The sequence below is a fragment of the Porites lutea genome, chromosome 8, assembly GCF_958299795.1.
Source record: "Porites lutea chromosome 8, jaPorLute2.1, whole genome shotgun sequence".
Taxonomy (NCBI): Eukaryota; Metazoa; Cnidaria; class Anthozoa; order Scleractinia; family Poritidae; genus Porites; species Porites lutea.
In genome coordinates, this window is record NC_133208.1 from 27374674 (window position 1) to 27390887 (window position 16214).

General features: G+C 38.9%; 1 protein-coding gene across 1 annotated transcript; it reads left to right on the forward strand.

The window, feature by feature from the left end:
- The first annotated feature begins 308 nt into the window (after positions 1–308).
- LOC140945460 (uncharacterized) lies at positions 309–14504 on the forward strand. Its single transcript, XM_073394481.1, has 9 exons — positions 309–352; positions 1320–1456; positions 7832–8097; positions 9673–9787; positions 10315–10437; positions 11215–11302; positions 12047–12080; positions 12825–13007; positions 13783–14504. The coding sequence occupies exons 1-9, from the start codon at positions 309–311 to the stop codon at positions 14302–14304; spliced, it is 1512 nt and encodes a 503-aa protein (XP_073250582.1). The 3' UTR covers positions 14305–14504.
- Positions 14505–16214: the final 1710 nt, after the last annotated feature.

The window sequence follows — 16214 nt, forward strand, 5'->3', positions numbered from 1 at the left end:
AATAAGCTATTTTTAAACCAAAACACAAGAAGTTCGAAATTTTGTTTTGCTAGCAGTGAAAAAAAAAAGCCATTTAACCGCGCGCGTGATGGCGCGTACTGTCCAATTACTTAGGCATGACGCGTACTGTCCTGTTAAACTGTCCAATTAAGGCTGAAATCAGGGCAGTTGAGAGCCAATCAGATTTGACAATTTTGTTATAGTTATGATTATAACTAAAATAGAGATAAAACTGTCTTTGTAAATTGAAAACTCGCTATAAAGGTACGTAGTTAATTGTGAAGAATCGACTAGGGGATTTTAGCACAATGCAACTTGTAGACAATCAAGAGTACTCTTCGGTTGATGTCTTGTAAAGATGCTCAACTAAATATCACATCTTGAAAATATTTTGCATATTCAGTAGTTTTCCATATACACGTGTAGCATCTTAACACTTCTCTCCTTATTGTTTTGTCTTTAATTACGCAGCAATTTCGAGTGAACAACTATACCACCGCGCTTATAAGTACCATAAGAAAAACTCAGGCAGTGACCTGTTCCAGGCTCTCAGATAGTAGAAAGGACGCCGATCAGCATCAAATTTCTCCTTGTAATATCAATGCTTTGTAAAACAGAATGGTCTAGAGAATTACGGACATGATAAAACAAGATGAATTTGCTTGATATTTTATCAGCTTCTCCCTACTACAACAACAACAACGAGCTTTATTTGCATGACCATACAAGCACATACAGTATTGCAAAAGTTATTTTTAGGAATCAAAATTACAACACAGGGCAATTACGTTACTTTAATTTAATAATAATTTGTCTCGAACATCAAAACAAGCTGAAATATTTTTATGAATTGTATATTGATAAAGTAATTAGAAGAGTTCATCAGTTCATTGATCAAACCTTTTACAGGTAACTGGGTCATTTGGAATCAGAGTCTTGACTTTATAATAAAATTTATTCCTAATCATAGAGTATATATGTAGGACATTGAAAAAGAAAGTGAACTACTTCTGTAGGAAATGAATAGGCGCAACATGAGAATTCATATTTTGATCTCATGGTTTTAAGTGTTAATTGGACCCTATGTTTCCAGGAAAATCACAGCTAATAAAACATTTTGCAAAGATTTTTGACTGAAATTTCTGGTATAAGCTGTCACTGATATAAGTATGACAAATATAATTGATAAAAATGTTTAAAGCAGAAATCCGTAACTAGAAAGTCATTCAGCGGAACTCAGTTGGGAGTAGAACGGTAGAGACTTTCAGATGCTAGGGCCCTTGCAATTAGAGTTAAGCTGATTGTTTATTTCATTTTAGATCCAGAGAAATGATATCGTATGAGCGGATTGCAGTATCTGGAAAAATCGTCGTCTACTGCAAAATAAATGAAACTATTCTTGGACCATGTAGCGGCGGTATTTGGACGCTGGTCATGAAGATTGATGGTTCAAAAGGTACATACCGTTTAACAAATCCTACAGCTTCGGTGTACATCAGCAAACCTTAATCTCAGGGTTTTCCTCCTTTTACGTCCCTAGACCCTCTCGTGTCTTATTTGTCTGGGCCGGGTTGTTCAAAGCGGGGCCCGGCCTTGAGTTGGGCGTTTGCGTGTCCGCTTTTGCTTTTTCACAAAGATTATTTTTAAATTGACTATTGACATCTCTATGTGTAAAATAATATTAGAAGTGAAATACTTTATAAAAAGTATGATTTATCAAATGTTAAAATTTTTCAAAAGAATAGCTTGCTTCATCTCGAGATGTTCCGAAGACCCTCAGTTTGATTTAAAGATACAAAAAATACAGGTTAATTAATATTTAACTTTTTGAAACAAAAGAAGTTAATTTTAAACTTTTTTGTTAACCGTAACTGAAAAAAACTAACCGATAGCCGTAAAAGAGCCAAAATTTTAGCCGAAAACCGTAAATCCCACCACCCCATTGAGACCCTCTATTAGGTGTTACCCTCTATAAATAAAGTTTGATTGATTGATTGATTAATTGAGCTGCCCAAATTTTCGGGAAAAGCGTTCTATATAAGACCAAAAGCACTCAATAATAGAAATTTGGCATTCATGGCATATTAAAAAAAGGGCCTATCTTCCTTTTGACGTGTGTCGCTCAAAAACGCCTTGGTTTGAGTTTCCTTTTAGAAGAAGAAACGACGAGACAATGTTGAGCCAAAGTTAAGAAAACGTAGGTTCGGCAACATGATGCGACAACCAATGCCTTTTGTCTTTGTGTACACCAAAAGAAAACAAAACAAGTATCAACATTAGTACAGTTTTGGTCATCTGTTTACGCGCTAGCGGTACAGTAGCCTATAAATGAACCGGTACGCTTAGCCTGAATTTCTCCGATTGCTTCGAGTCTTTTTCTCCTCTCAGCAACTGAGGGAGTAATAACGACTCGAAGTAAGCGGATGAAATTCCGGCTACCGGTATGCTAAGACAGTCGTTCATTTTTCTTTCTTGTATTAATGATCTGATGTTGACAGTTTACTTGCCCAGGGTCTGGAAGGGTATTTTCGGGATTCGGGATTTGACCAAAATACGGTGCGGGAATCGGGAAAACGATAAATATATTGACGGGATCCGGGATTTGACTGTTCCCCGGGAAGCGGGATTTATGTTTGCGTGTCTGTCGGGAATGCTGGAAACCTTTAAAAACACGAGTAAATTCAAAATATCAATCGAAAGGATCAACCTACATCTTACATTTATTAGCCTTTGTAGAAATTAGACTTTTTAATGTATTTTTCTGAGAAAGAAAAGCGGTATTCGGGAAACTGATGAAAAACGTGGGGGATGCGGGATTCTCGCGAAAAAGGGGCGGGAATGCGGGATCAGGACCCCCCCTTCCAGACCCTGCTTGCCTCGTCAATACAACGAAGAATTAGTAGGAGAATTAATATAAACGTCGCTGATTAGTGAATCTGGAAATTCTGGCAGCTATAATCAGAATGTCGTTTCTTTCAACTTACTTCAATAGGTTTAAATTAAACGATTGGGTCAGCAAAATTTATATTCAAAATAAGGTTCCTCCCCTCAAAATCACAACAACGAACGAACCAGTTATAGAATCAGTATTATCCAATCAGTTTTATCAGTTATAGTGACGTCAGTATTTTCTGATTGGCTGACATCTCCTCTATTGTTCTGTTTCCTATATATTTGCGATACCACCCGGATGGTTTGGGCGGATCAGTAAAACCAGCGCACCACAAACATCTCTTGCCGACACAACAAGATAGCAAAATATAATCTCGCGCTCAATCTGAAGCAACATCCAATATGCAAATCATGTTAAATCTTTGTGCATATCCGCTACATGGCTTGCATCTGATTATTAGCCAGGTCACAGTGGGGTCTCAGTCAGGGAAGTTGAATAGGTACATAATTAAAGCACTGTCTCCATTGATTCAACAGAATATTATATTTTCAATAAATGGACGCTGAGCAGGTCACTGAAGTGGAACAGGAAAGGAATAATAGAAAAGAAAAATATTGATTACGAGACTGGTAGCCTATAATTAATACAGGTGAAGACAAGAATGAAGGAAATAAATGAAAAGATACTCATGACATACTCTGAAAAGGGTACTACTCAGTCTAGGGTTTATGCACTTTACAGTTGATCGCATTCTATTGATGGATAGCTGCGAGGACTCACATATGTAGTAGCTACAACGTAACCGAGGATACAATTCCTTTTCTTGTTCTTAAATTCCTCGCGGTCTTTGTAACAGTTTAAACCGGCGGCAAAGTTGTGTACGGAGGCTAAGGTTGGGCAGGTAGTTTTGAAATGCTAAAATTGTGCTATATGCTCATCAAATAAAAAAACGCCAACTTGTAGTGTTTTAAGTTGAAAATAATTAGTGTCAATAATAGAGTTTAAAAAATGAAGGCCAATTTTTGCAGGAGAACCAGATAAATGAGGAAATGCTGATTTATGGAAACATTTTCCAACATTTCAAACAGTGAGAAACTAACAGCGAGTTTAAATATCTACTGTTTATCAACTAGACAGTCTAGAATGATCTAGAGCCTGCTGTCACTAACAAAATCCGTTAAAATTTATGTATATACATATAAACTAAACCAGAATTTACTAAACCATAAATATACACTTCGGATTTACTGACAAAAGAAATAGTTTCGTTTCCAAAAATAATTTGTCATGCTTTCTACTTTCATCTTTTCCTCTTTATTCAGTTTAACTTGCTGTCTCACATAGCAGGCGGAACCATATCGCAAGGATAGTTTCAGACTGTTTTAATTTCTTTTTGTTACTACCGTGCGTGTATTCTTTGGATATACGATGTTCCAACAAGAAAATTTTACGAGTGATCTTCAATAATTGACGTACGTTCATCTTTGACGCTCCGTCACTGCGGAGTGATCATGTTAAAGAAAGTGTCTTTCTCCAGGGATATACGCTTACATTGTCGATTTTACACGGACTAACAAAGTTGCGCTAATATTGATTAAACAGTACTCAATTTACTCAGTTTAAAACAAATTTTTTTTCGGGTTATTGTATTGTATTCTTCGCGGTCAGCCGTTTAAACTTCAGCCCCCGTCTATATGCCCCGGTAAATGAGTGAATTCAGTGATTTTCGTGCGAGTGGAAATGGACCATTTAAGTGTCTTCTATTAGTAGAGGGGTATTACTCTCGGCTAGTTACTTTCACACGTTAATAAAGTTTTTGATTTTGATTGATTGATGTAAAAAAGTAGATGGCTGCAAAAATTAAATATCCGGATTTACGTGGACGGGCTTCAGATCGGAGTCCAAAAGGTGTACCCAGCGTATATGCAGTCACGTCTTTATTGAACATAAGTCGTGCCATTTGTCATGGTCATTTCTCCATTAAGTAAATCGGTACTAAAAAGATAAATATACAATATAATAGTACTTCTTAATATATTGTACTTCGTGTCGTGCTATTTGGTCTTGTCATGCGCGTGATTTTAAAATCGGACGAGCGCCCAGCGCTAGTTCGATTTAGCATCGCAAGTATGTCAGATCAAAATTGCACGACACGAAGTACAAATACGTCTTTATCACTGTAACAGCCGTTTTGAAATCGCAGAAGTCGTTCAGTACCAATATTCATTTAATCTAGTTGCTGGGTTGAAAAGCGAAAACAAAAAAGGCTTTTACATCTCATTTTGTTCACGAAATAGAAATGTTGCAATATAGAGCGAAAATGGTGCGATTTAGAGTAGAAATGACACGATCTAGAACATGAATATCCTGACGTGATTTAAAGCCAAAAATAAAAGTTTGATTTGTGAATATATCACACTCCTCACAGCCAATCAGATTGCAGGGATCACAAGTGATTTCAAATGGTTATATCAAGTATTTATTTACTTCGGCGGGGCTCGAAGTCAACCTCGTTCCCAGGGCCTCTCTCTTTTTCTTGTTCTTGTGCAGACTCCTCACGGTCCGAGTAACTGTTTTTTAAATAAAACAGAGTTGAATGCAGAGGCTAACATGAGCAGGTGTTTTTGAAATGCTAAAATTGAGCTGTTTGCTTATCAAATAAATAACCGTTTGTAGTGTTTTGAGTTGGGAATTAATGTCAATAGTATAGTTCAAGAAATGAAGGCAAATTTTTGTAGGAGTATAATAAATGAGGATATACCGATTTATTAAAACATTGTCCACTACTTCAAACAGTAGAAAAACTAACAACGAGTTTTAATAACTACCGTTTATCGACTAGTATAGAATGATCTGGATAGAGCCCTGTTGCTACTTACAAAGTCCGTTAATTTTTTATATATGTATATAAACCAAACTAGATTTCACCAAACCGAAAGTATGTACTCCGGATTGATAAACGAAAACCTTTCGTATCCGTCCAAAATGTAATTTGTCATGCTTTCTACTTTCATCTTTTCCTCTCTATTCAGTTTGCTGTTTCAAATAGCAGGCGGAACCATATCACAAGGTTAGTTTATGACTGTTTTAATTTATTTTTGTTTCTATCGTGCGTGACCGTGTTCTTTGGATATACGATATTCCAAGAAGAAATTTTACCAGTGCTCTTCAATGATATTTTGACGCCCATCATCGACGCTCCGCCATTGCAGAATGATTATTTCAAAGAAACTGTCTTTCTCCAGGCATTTGCTAAGACTAGACTGTCGATTTTACACAGACTACCAAAGTTGCACTAATATTTATTAAGAATTACACAATTTGCGCGTTTTAAAACAAAAGCTTTTTTCGGGTTTAGTGTATCAGGAATCCTTCGCGATCAGCCGTTTAAAATTCAAGCCTCGTTCGAATCCAAATATTTCTTAAACCGCACAGTAAACCGTACGAATAGGCCCCCATAAATGAGTGAATTTACTGGTATTTGTGTGGGAGGAAAGGAGGATTCATGTAAAAACAAATAGATGGTTTCAAAAATATCCGCAGGATTCGAGAGGACGGGGCCTCAGATCAGAGTCAAAAAATGTGTACTGCAGTGTATATGCAGTCATGTCTTTATTGAAAATAGGCCGTGTCACTTGCCAAGGTCACTTCTCCATTGAGTAAATTGGTATTAAAAAGTTAAAAACACAAAACGATAGTATCCTGAGGGAAACTTTCTTGTGATAAAGGATAGCATTTGAACTAAGTGGAGTGCAATTTGGTCCGAAATCATACCCGCGATCTATTTGAAATCACAAGTGTGAAGCATGATTTCAGACCAAAATTGCACGACACGAAGTACAATTACCTAGCCTAAAGTCTAGTGATCCGAAAATTATAGGGATCAAAACTAACCTTTTTGAAAATTTCAGCCAGAAAAAAAGCTCCTGAAAATTCTAGGTGACCTTTTTAGAGTAAAAATCCTGTAAAAATGGGCAATTATACCGTTTTTTAGATGTTCGCAAATCTTAGGAGATGCAGGGAAACAAGAAATTTTACAACAAATGTGCCGAAAATTCTAGATCTCAAATCGTCTTCCGAACAGATATTTTCCGAAAATTGACGTTGGGTGCCCCTGTTCATTAAAAGTCGCAGCGTTCATTAAATCATTAGCGTTTCCCATGCGGCGTTTATTCAATCGAGGGCGGCGATTATTTCAAAATCACCTTTTTTAAATCACTGGCAATAGTTACTGTAAATCGTTTGTAAATATTATGTAATTGAAAGGTTCCAATGTCTCTTATTTTGCTGAGATAGAATCGTAAATGTCTGGATGGTGTAAATTGCCAAGTTGTACCGAGTTTTTTCTTATCCTCGAGTAAACGCCGCAATCGTCTTGAAGAGGTGCAGCGTTTATTCCTGGGTGGCATTTATTGGTAGTTTTGCTTCCATCTGCGGCGTTTAATCGAGGGCGGCGTTTATTTCAAAATCACTTTTTTAAAATCACTGACAACAGTTACTGTAAATCGTTCTGAACCAGGTTCAGTAGCGATACCAGTCAGGAACGCAAACTTTATATTAACTCGTTTTCAGCAAGAGCTGCAAGACTCCTCCTTTTATGATCTGTTTGTTTCTACTTACCTTTATTTGAAATTTATTTAATAGTATTTCACAGTATATGTTTTTCCCCTTTAATTATGTAATACATTGTTTATGCTATTTTTTACAGGGGGATAAATAAGGCTTATGATTATCCATTATTATTATCGTAGAGCGAAAATGGTGCGATGACGCGACAACATGAATGGCGTGATTTAGAAGAGACTTGGTTTAGAGCAGAAAAAAAAAGTGTGATTTGTGAATAAATCACACTGCTGAGAGCCAATCATGTTGCAGGGATCTCTAGAGATTTCAAAATGGATATAACAAAATATTTAAGTTTACTGTTGATGTCTATAGATCAGAGATGTCGTGAACTGGTCTTCAAGCCTGAAGAAACATTCATCGGAAAACGTTTACTTAATCACGTTGTAAATGTCGTTGAAGTCGTTGATGAGGATTCGTGTGGTTATTTATGTTTCATGGAACCTAACTGCGCTAGTTACAATTTTGAAATATCGACTAGTCAAGCTGGAGTCCACAAATGTGAGCTGAACAACTCTACTCACGAAAGCAACGAAGATGATCTGGAGAATGATCAAAATTTTGTTTATCGCGGAACTAAGGTGAGCTCAGGCCAAAGGGTTGGGGGTTTGGGGGAGGGGGGGGGAGGGTGTACTTCCAAATGCTAAAAGGCATGTCACATGTGCCGCCAGATAGGGAAGCGTTTTTGATGGTCTCCATGGTTTAAATAATTTATGGTATCATTTTTGCCCTTGTTGGGGCTGTTGGGGAGACCCTTGGATAGGGTACATGCCGTTATTCTATCAGCTAAAATCCACGTGCGTTAATCTCCATCTACATAAGAAACAAATCATCTGTTAATCTTGAACTTAACTGATTAGATTATCAGGAAAGCGATTTAAGGAGGATGTGTAATTTTCAGCAAATTCTTAAATAGTTTTTGTTTTTTTCCCTTAAATTGGGTCTCAATTTTTAGGTTTGGGCCTTAAATCGGGTATACGTATGTGTTTGTTTTATCCTTAAAAAAAGAGTCAGGTGTTAAGACCCTGAGCGGCACACACCTATCCCAAATTTATGAGAGTACCCCGTTGGGGTCTAGATCTCGTACAATTGTACACTACAACAACAAGGACGGAGTTAGGGTAACGGGGGGCCAGCATGCGTATCGGCCTCCAAATATTTCAGTCTCACTAGCCTACATGCAAGATATCCACATTCCCAAAACCCTAGTGATATCGGCATGCCCTTATCATATTCCCCTAGTGATTTGGGTTAGGGTTAGGATTAGGGTTACAGGGGATGCCGATCACTAGGGTTTTGGGAATGGGGATGCCCATATCACTGTGACAGCGGGCACCCCTCCCGTTCTCTAAGGAAAAAGCCCTGGGGGCGAGGTTAGGGGGGATAGGGGAGGGATGTGGGGCGAGTTCCGAAGAACTTGCTCGCAGGCTACAGCCTCATGTTTACATGAGACCGTTTTTAAGAACTGGCCCCAATTTTTTTCAATTGGTTTCCTTAATACTACCCCGTTGGATGGTGATTTATCCGGTGGATAGCGCTATCCATCGTTTGAACAACCAGCAGGGCCTGCTAAAGAAATTTCGTTTGAATTGTCAAACTGAGATGGAATTACATCACAAAGACAACTGTTAATTAATTTTTGAGAAACAAATACTGTTTTTTCTTTTTCATCACTTGCTGCAAAACAAGTAAAACGTGCAAAATGTACAGATTTTGTTGCAAAAAGTAGAACTGCTCTCTACTTTCTGGAAAGACTTTTCGCAACCTGCTCAACCTAATTTGTTACAAGACAGGTTTGCTTCGTGGGTGGTAAAACGGGCAAGCTCGTTTTGCAGCAATGTTGTTCAACAAGTTGCATGTTTTTATGCCCGTTTTACCTTAGCTTTAGGTAAAAATGGGCTACTTCCATTTCCTTTCACTAAACTAATTTTTATAAGGATTCACTGTAAATCCGAAAGATCTGTTTTAGCCCTAAAAATGGGGCCGGTTGGGTGAGTAAAATACAGTCCTATTTTTGAGTCTAACTTGGCTCCTTTAAATCAGGGCCAGTACAGTCCAATTAGCTAGGGCTGATTTGCTCCCAAGGGCTGAAATGGGCCCCAGCGCGGGCTGGAACAGCCTTTTGATAGAGCTTTTATTCTATCTTTTTCTTCTAGAGTGCCTGTGTCAACAACCCCTGCAGGAACAACTCAACATGTCAAACCGGTTTCACCGACAAAAAATACCGTTGTTCGTGTACCGCAGGTTTTACTGGCGAGCACTGTGAAAACGGTAAGAGACATGAAAAACTCGTTAGAAGTGTTTTAAGAGAGTTGTGGGGATTTATTCAAAGGCATAAGATACCGCACCAACCTTGTTCCTAGAGTCTTCTGTCTTTTCGTTTGTAGAGGTAAAGAGAGGAACTTGGTTATGAGGTCGTCTCAAGCAGCCTTAACAGACAGCCGTTCTAGTGTCTCACGCGTCGCGCAGCGCAACCTCGTCACTGTGACTTTTCCCTTTTTCCTCCTTTTTTTCTTAGGGTTAAGTCCAGGGGACGAGGTTATACGCAGCGCTCCTCGTTAACGCTCCTCCCCAAAGGAGGAGCTTTGCATTACGAGACAAAGGACATGTGCCAAAATTACTTTACTGGCCTTCTAAGCTCCAGAAAATGAATTTTTAATTCCTCAAATGACACTTTTTTTAGGTCTTGATAGTTTTCAAATGGGGTAGTGTTTTGTTTTGTACAAAGTCTACAAACCCTGCTCGCAAACAAAATCAATCATTGTCGAGTTTGTTAGAACCTTTTCTATTTTCCTCAGATATCAATGAGTGCACCGCTGGAACACATGACTGCAGTCCAGATGCTCTATGCGTCAATTTGATAGGATCCTACAACTGCACTTGTAAACAGGGATTTCTTGGAAATGGAAAGGACTGTCAAGGTAGAATGCCGTCATCGTTTTTGCCATCAATGCGTGCTAATTGTTTACTCTAAGAACTTTTATGCCAGCTGTTGTTCCGAAGATAGATCCCAGAAGAACTTTTATGCTCGATTTGCCGTCGCCGTCGTCGCTGCTAAAACTCCCTATTAGCTATAACTAGGTTACCAAAGAACTAATTGGAAAAATTATCCCCAAGAACAGTCCATAATGCACTTTGACGCAACTAACCCTGACCCAGTCTCAGATACAGCACACAATGCGGGCTTCTTAGTTTCCGTAACGGTTACCCCCGCCTTGGATAGTGATTTATCCGGTGGGCAGTGCCAGCGTTTTGAGCTACTGGCCGGAATCTCTTTTCCGGATATTCCGCAAAGACCTTGTTGGAAAACGACGCCATAAAGCTATCTTAGTTTGTGTCTTCACTGTTCTTCGCGTTATATACTGTTTTTTAACCCTAAAAAATGCTTTATGGTTTGCCAGTGGGACTGTAGCCTGCGAAGCAGCCGTTCTTCTCGCTCCTTGCCGTTAGGGACGTTTAGCGTGAGAGGCGAGAAAGACTCCGGCGAAAAGGTCCCAGGCGGCGAGAAGTGAAGAGAGACGGCTCGACTCGCAGGCTACGTGATCACGTGATACTGACAATTTTGGAGTAAAGTTTGTCCCGCCCGTAATTTTCCCTCAAGTATCGCATATAACTACGAAGTTTTACCTAAATATTTTGTACCTCAGTAATTTTATTTTGGCTATCTGACTGCTGACTCTGATTTGCTTTCTTTATAGATATTGATGAATGTGCTACTGGGATGCACAAATGTACTAAACATGACATATGCAATAATACTCATGGGTCTCACAATTGTACACGTGAGTCAGTTTTAAACTGCACAAACTTTTAGTCACAAAAATTAACGGGTTTTAAAGTTTACAGCTTTTGTGGACTTAATGTAAATCTTTAGACGACTAGAAACTCCAAAATAGCGATGAAACACCAGCGGCTATACCGTGTGGTAATTATGCTACATTTTCTATCCTATGAGCAAGGTTTACCCACGTACCCCCGGGAGAGCTTGCTGGCAGGCTATACATTTTCTAGTTGGAAGAGTCTCGATGGGACTAACCGTTAGCCGTAAAACAGCTAAAACATTTGATCATTAGACGTAAAAAGTGAAAATTTTAACCTTTAGTCGTACGTAGAAAAAAAGTTAACCGTAAAAATTTTTCTAGCAAAAAATTTGTCATGTAAAGAGTGTCAATATTACCTGTCAGGACTTCACGCGCTTTGTCTTGTGGCTCATGCATATGGTCCCTATTTCAGCGCTATCCTCCTCTCCTTGAAATCGATGGAACGGTCCTTAACCAATAGAAACTTCTTGTTTTCAAAACAAATGATTTTTCTTCTTAAGATGTCTGTTAACAGAAGTGGAGAGAAATTAATGGCTAGCCATAGACAAGCCAAAATATCGAAAAATATCAACAGTTAACCGTAGGTTCGCATCGTTAACATATTTCGAAGTTTAATACTAAGAATAATTTGCACATTAACTAACTTTCTATAATCTCAACATGTTCCCCTTTATGTATATGGATTTCTCTTTTATTTTCAATTACGCAGCAATGTCGTGTGGAGAACTTTACCATCGGAATATGTAAGTACCATGAAAGGCTTAAAAATGGAAGAAAATTGTATCTCGCACTCACATTACACGTGCGGCAAAGGGAGTTAATCCTAACTGTGAAGATTTTACGTTTGTTTACTAAAAACTCCCTGCACAAAGTAAAGTAAAGAAAAGTACAGTAAAACTTTATTTACACAGGGTAGCCCATTCAGCTCTAAAGCTGGTCTCCATAGGGGCCCTATCTTAAAAAATTAATTGAAAAATACAATCCAAAATGACATTTAAAGCCTAAAATATAATAAAATACCAAAGTTCTGATAAAAAAGAAATGTCTTTCTCGGTGGCAGAACGTCTGTTACTGAATCTTTTCACTCTACATAATGTTTAAAGGGAGTTTGTTAAAAGTTTTGGCGCCAGTAAACAATCACACATAATAACAAAACAAGGAAACAAAGAAGGTGGACTGAAACTCTGGAGACGAGGAGAATAAAACAAAAAATGTATGTGGGACTAGTAAACCTAATCTCTGGCTTAGTTTCTCGAAGGCCAATTAGCCTGGATCCAATGTTATATTTTTAAGACGTAGCCCTTTGTCTTTGATCTAATGAATAAAATACATTGAGCTCTTATTATTTTTCCATTCCCTTACTCTTCTTTTTAGAGCGTTTTCAGCTCACAGGCAACCGACGCTACGCCATTTTATCTGAGCAAATGAAAGTTTTTGCAAAGGGAAAGGTTAAACCCCCACAGGATCGGTTTGGAACACCAACATAGCCGCAATTTTATTTTAGACACCAACATGATTGTTTATTTCATTTTAGATCCAGAGAAATGATATCGTATGAGCGGATTGCAGTACATGGAAAAATCGTTGTCTACTGCGAAATAAACGAAACTATTCTTGGACCATGTAGCGGCGGTATTTGGACGCTGGTCATGAAGATTGATGGCTCAAAGGTACGTAGCGTTAAACAGATCCTACAGCTTAATCCCATAGTCTTCCTCCTCAAGGCATTCTCGTACCCAGAGCCTCCCGTTTCCCTCTTAGCAATGGTGTTAGGCTTTGTTAGGCAAGTGCGTCCGCAAAAAGTGCAAGTGTTTTAAAGATTTCACGTGTCCGTAATAATGTCATATGACGTCATTAACGGCCGAATTCCTTATTTAGACAACCTTGGTCCCATGGCTCTCTCCTCTTACTCTCCTCCTCCCAGAGAACTCTGGGAACAAGGTTGTCAGTTCGGATTCGTTACCGCTTATCATCTTAGGCAATTTGCACAAACACACTCTCCCTATCCTAAATTACCAAAAGTCGATGAAAGAAACTAATTATTAAAAAATATTTACGCAACAGAAAGTCTCTCAATATATTAAAGTCAATAAAAAGGACTAAACATTTCAAGTGACAGAGTTGTTGTATGACACGATTTCCCTCGAACAACAAATACGAGTTTCATCGCGGAGCATAATAAGGAGCTTAAGCAAAGGAGTTTTTGAGCGACGCACGTCAATCTGAAGTGAGGTGTTTTCCCTTTTCTTTAATATGCCTTCCGCTACCAAATTTGTATGGTTAGTGTCTTTACTCTTAACTAGACGAGTTATCCGAAAATTTGGGCAAAACTCAATGCCCAAGAATGCAACAAATCCACTCCATTTGACATGCGTCGCTCAAAAACACCTTTGCTTTAGCTTCCTGTTATATCACTACTCACTTTGAAAACCTAATTATCAATAGGTAAACTTCGAGTACGACTCTACTCTTTGGAGCAATAACGAAACATTTAACCTTGCTGGTGGTCATACTGGGTTCGATCAACAGGAGACCAAGTTGCCAACTTACTGGAACACGTCCTTCTCCAAAATCTGCCTAGGAATGAAAATCTTGGGACGGGATGAGAAACATTTTATCCTCATAAACAAGACCGCTGACTCTTTGTTCTCACTAATCGCCGACGGGCAACACCGCGCCACATCACTGGGTCGTGAGACGTGGAAATCACTCCTCGGTTCCGAGGGATCCTTGCAGCTTAACTGCAACATGGAAGGGTTCAACGTTTTTGATGGTGGCTGTGCAAAAACAAGAATTGGCATTATTGCTAACAACGAAAACGGTTGTATTGTCTGCCCCGACTCCAGAATCGGGTTTGGTAGTGGTGGAGCCCATGACCCGTCGAACACGTGTGGTAACGCTGCAAAACACAGTACAGATAATGGTGATAAGGATCTTAAGGCCATGGGATATATCCTTGTGCAGTAACATAAAGTGTTCATCTCAGTTACCAAGAGTCAGTTCACAGCCTTGTTTCCAATTCTGATGTGACGTCACCTGTCTAGCTTGACGGGAGAATTCGCGCTCGGTTCCAAGCCTCCCTCGTTCACTCGGATAGCGAAAAGTGGCATGGGGACGAGGCTGGCACTGCATTAACATAACTTATAACTTCTTTGCGTCAATTGGGGTTTTTGGGTAACACCCCACCTATCCCTCCCCTTTGTCACAATTTTGCTCCAAATGAGAATTGAAGTAAGTGTTAATGTTGACTTAGGGGAGGAGTAGGTAGTCAGTTACATAGACACCTCATTTGATCCACTTCATCTTCCGGCTTCTATAACATGTCAAGTTTACAAGGCTAGTGCGGCTGTCCTGCAATCCTCGGGCAATATGCCACCTATTTTATGAGCCCTCATATTTTGAACCCATTGGCTTTTCTCGAAAGAGCACCGGCATTATTATGCATTGAAAAGCTGTTTTAATTTTGCAAGTAAGTCTTAATAAATCTGAACTTAGGTTGACGTAATGAAACCTTTATTGAAAGAAAGAAAATGGACTGGTTAATGAGCAATGCCGTGAAATTGGGGGACGGGGCGGGGGCTAGGGCCGGGGCGGGGGTGTTCCTTATTCAGAAATCGCCATTTCAAAGTACAGTTTTAGCTGGTTTGAGCCTGGTGGACGGTGGAAGGCATGCTTGAATTATTCATAATGGTTAAGATATTTGGATAGGGTTCAGTGGTTCACACGTGCACCAATGAGACAAGGACGGAAGAGGAACGAAGGCGGCAAACCTTGTGTGACAAGTGTGACAATAATTTTGTCTGAAATAACTCTTCGCCAAACATCATTTTCCTTCAAATGGATCTTTTTGTAAAGACCAGAAAACATTAATTTTAAATTAAGATCACGACAAAACACCCAAGTAATACCCCTGTCACGTTTGTCACACAACAGCGTTTTGCCGTCCTCTTCTTCCTGCCGTCCTGTTGCGTAAACTCATTGTTGTCAACAGAGAAGTTCACACCTTTAAAACTGTTTGTACACCTTCTTACAAAAATAGCTTGGACAGTGCCACCAAAACGTTCATTAAACTAAACTAAAGGAAAAGTGTATTTGCAGGCTAAAAACATGGGCCAATGACACGATCGGTTTCTACACGAGGTTTATCATAAAGGGGGTTAACAAAATAGTCTTTATATCTTTTTATGATGTTTACACAGCTTCTATGAACTAAGTTATAAACAGAAACGTTCTAGAGAAGAAAGGCCAGTTAAGACCTACCACAATTCAGTATCAGTGCTTTTAAAGAATCAAAGCAGCAAAGAAAATGAATAAACCGCTCAGCAAATCTCCGTAATATGGTACATTATTATGTCTATATGGTTACAATAGTACGCGCACTCTGATTGGCCGCTAAGCGGGCATTATTTTCTTGTATTTGTAATGACCGGGCATTACATAAAGCATATACAATCTGTGTTTAACTTGAAAGTGGACTTCCTTATGGACATCCATATTATGGTCAATTGTCATCTGTCAATAAGGGTATCCGCTGACCAGTGTTACATGCTGAATCGCGCCCTCAAGTGAACAACTCATTTAGGTGACGTGTTTTTTTAATTATCCGCTGACCAGTTGTTGGTTCTAATTGATCGCTAGCTCAGGTCCGTAATGAAAAGGCCATATAATAAATAAGGTATAAATCTCTTCCGTTCGGTAATTACAGGGACATCAAGGCCTCGGTCTGACGTTTCCGTGTAATGACCTCACTCTCAATAATTATAACAAGTGGTGTGTAAAACGCACGAGTAAGAACCTCTTAGACGAAGATTTGCCAGTTAGCCTCCCTTACTTAGCCTAAAATGTGAAACACGTCTTTTTTTCCAAAATCCATAAAG

Excerpts from the sequence above, each read along its gene's own strand:
- LOC140945460 (XM_073394481.1), top strand. The coding sequence starts at position 309 with ATGCAACTTGTAGACAATCAAGAGTACTCTTCGGTTGATGTCTT. Across the intron at positions 353-1,319 it reads TACTCTTCGGTTGATGTCTT|ATCCAGAGAAATGATATCGT; the intron begins GTAAAGATGCTC and ends ATTTCATTTTAG. Across the intron at positions 10,438-11,214 it reads AAATGGAAAGGACTGTCAAG|ATATTGATGAATGTGCTACT; the intron begins GTAGAATGCCGT and ends CTTTCTTTATAG.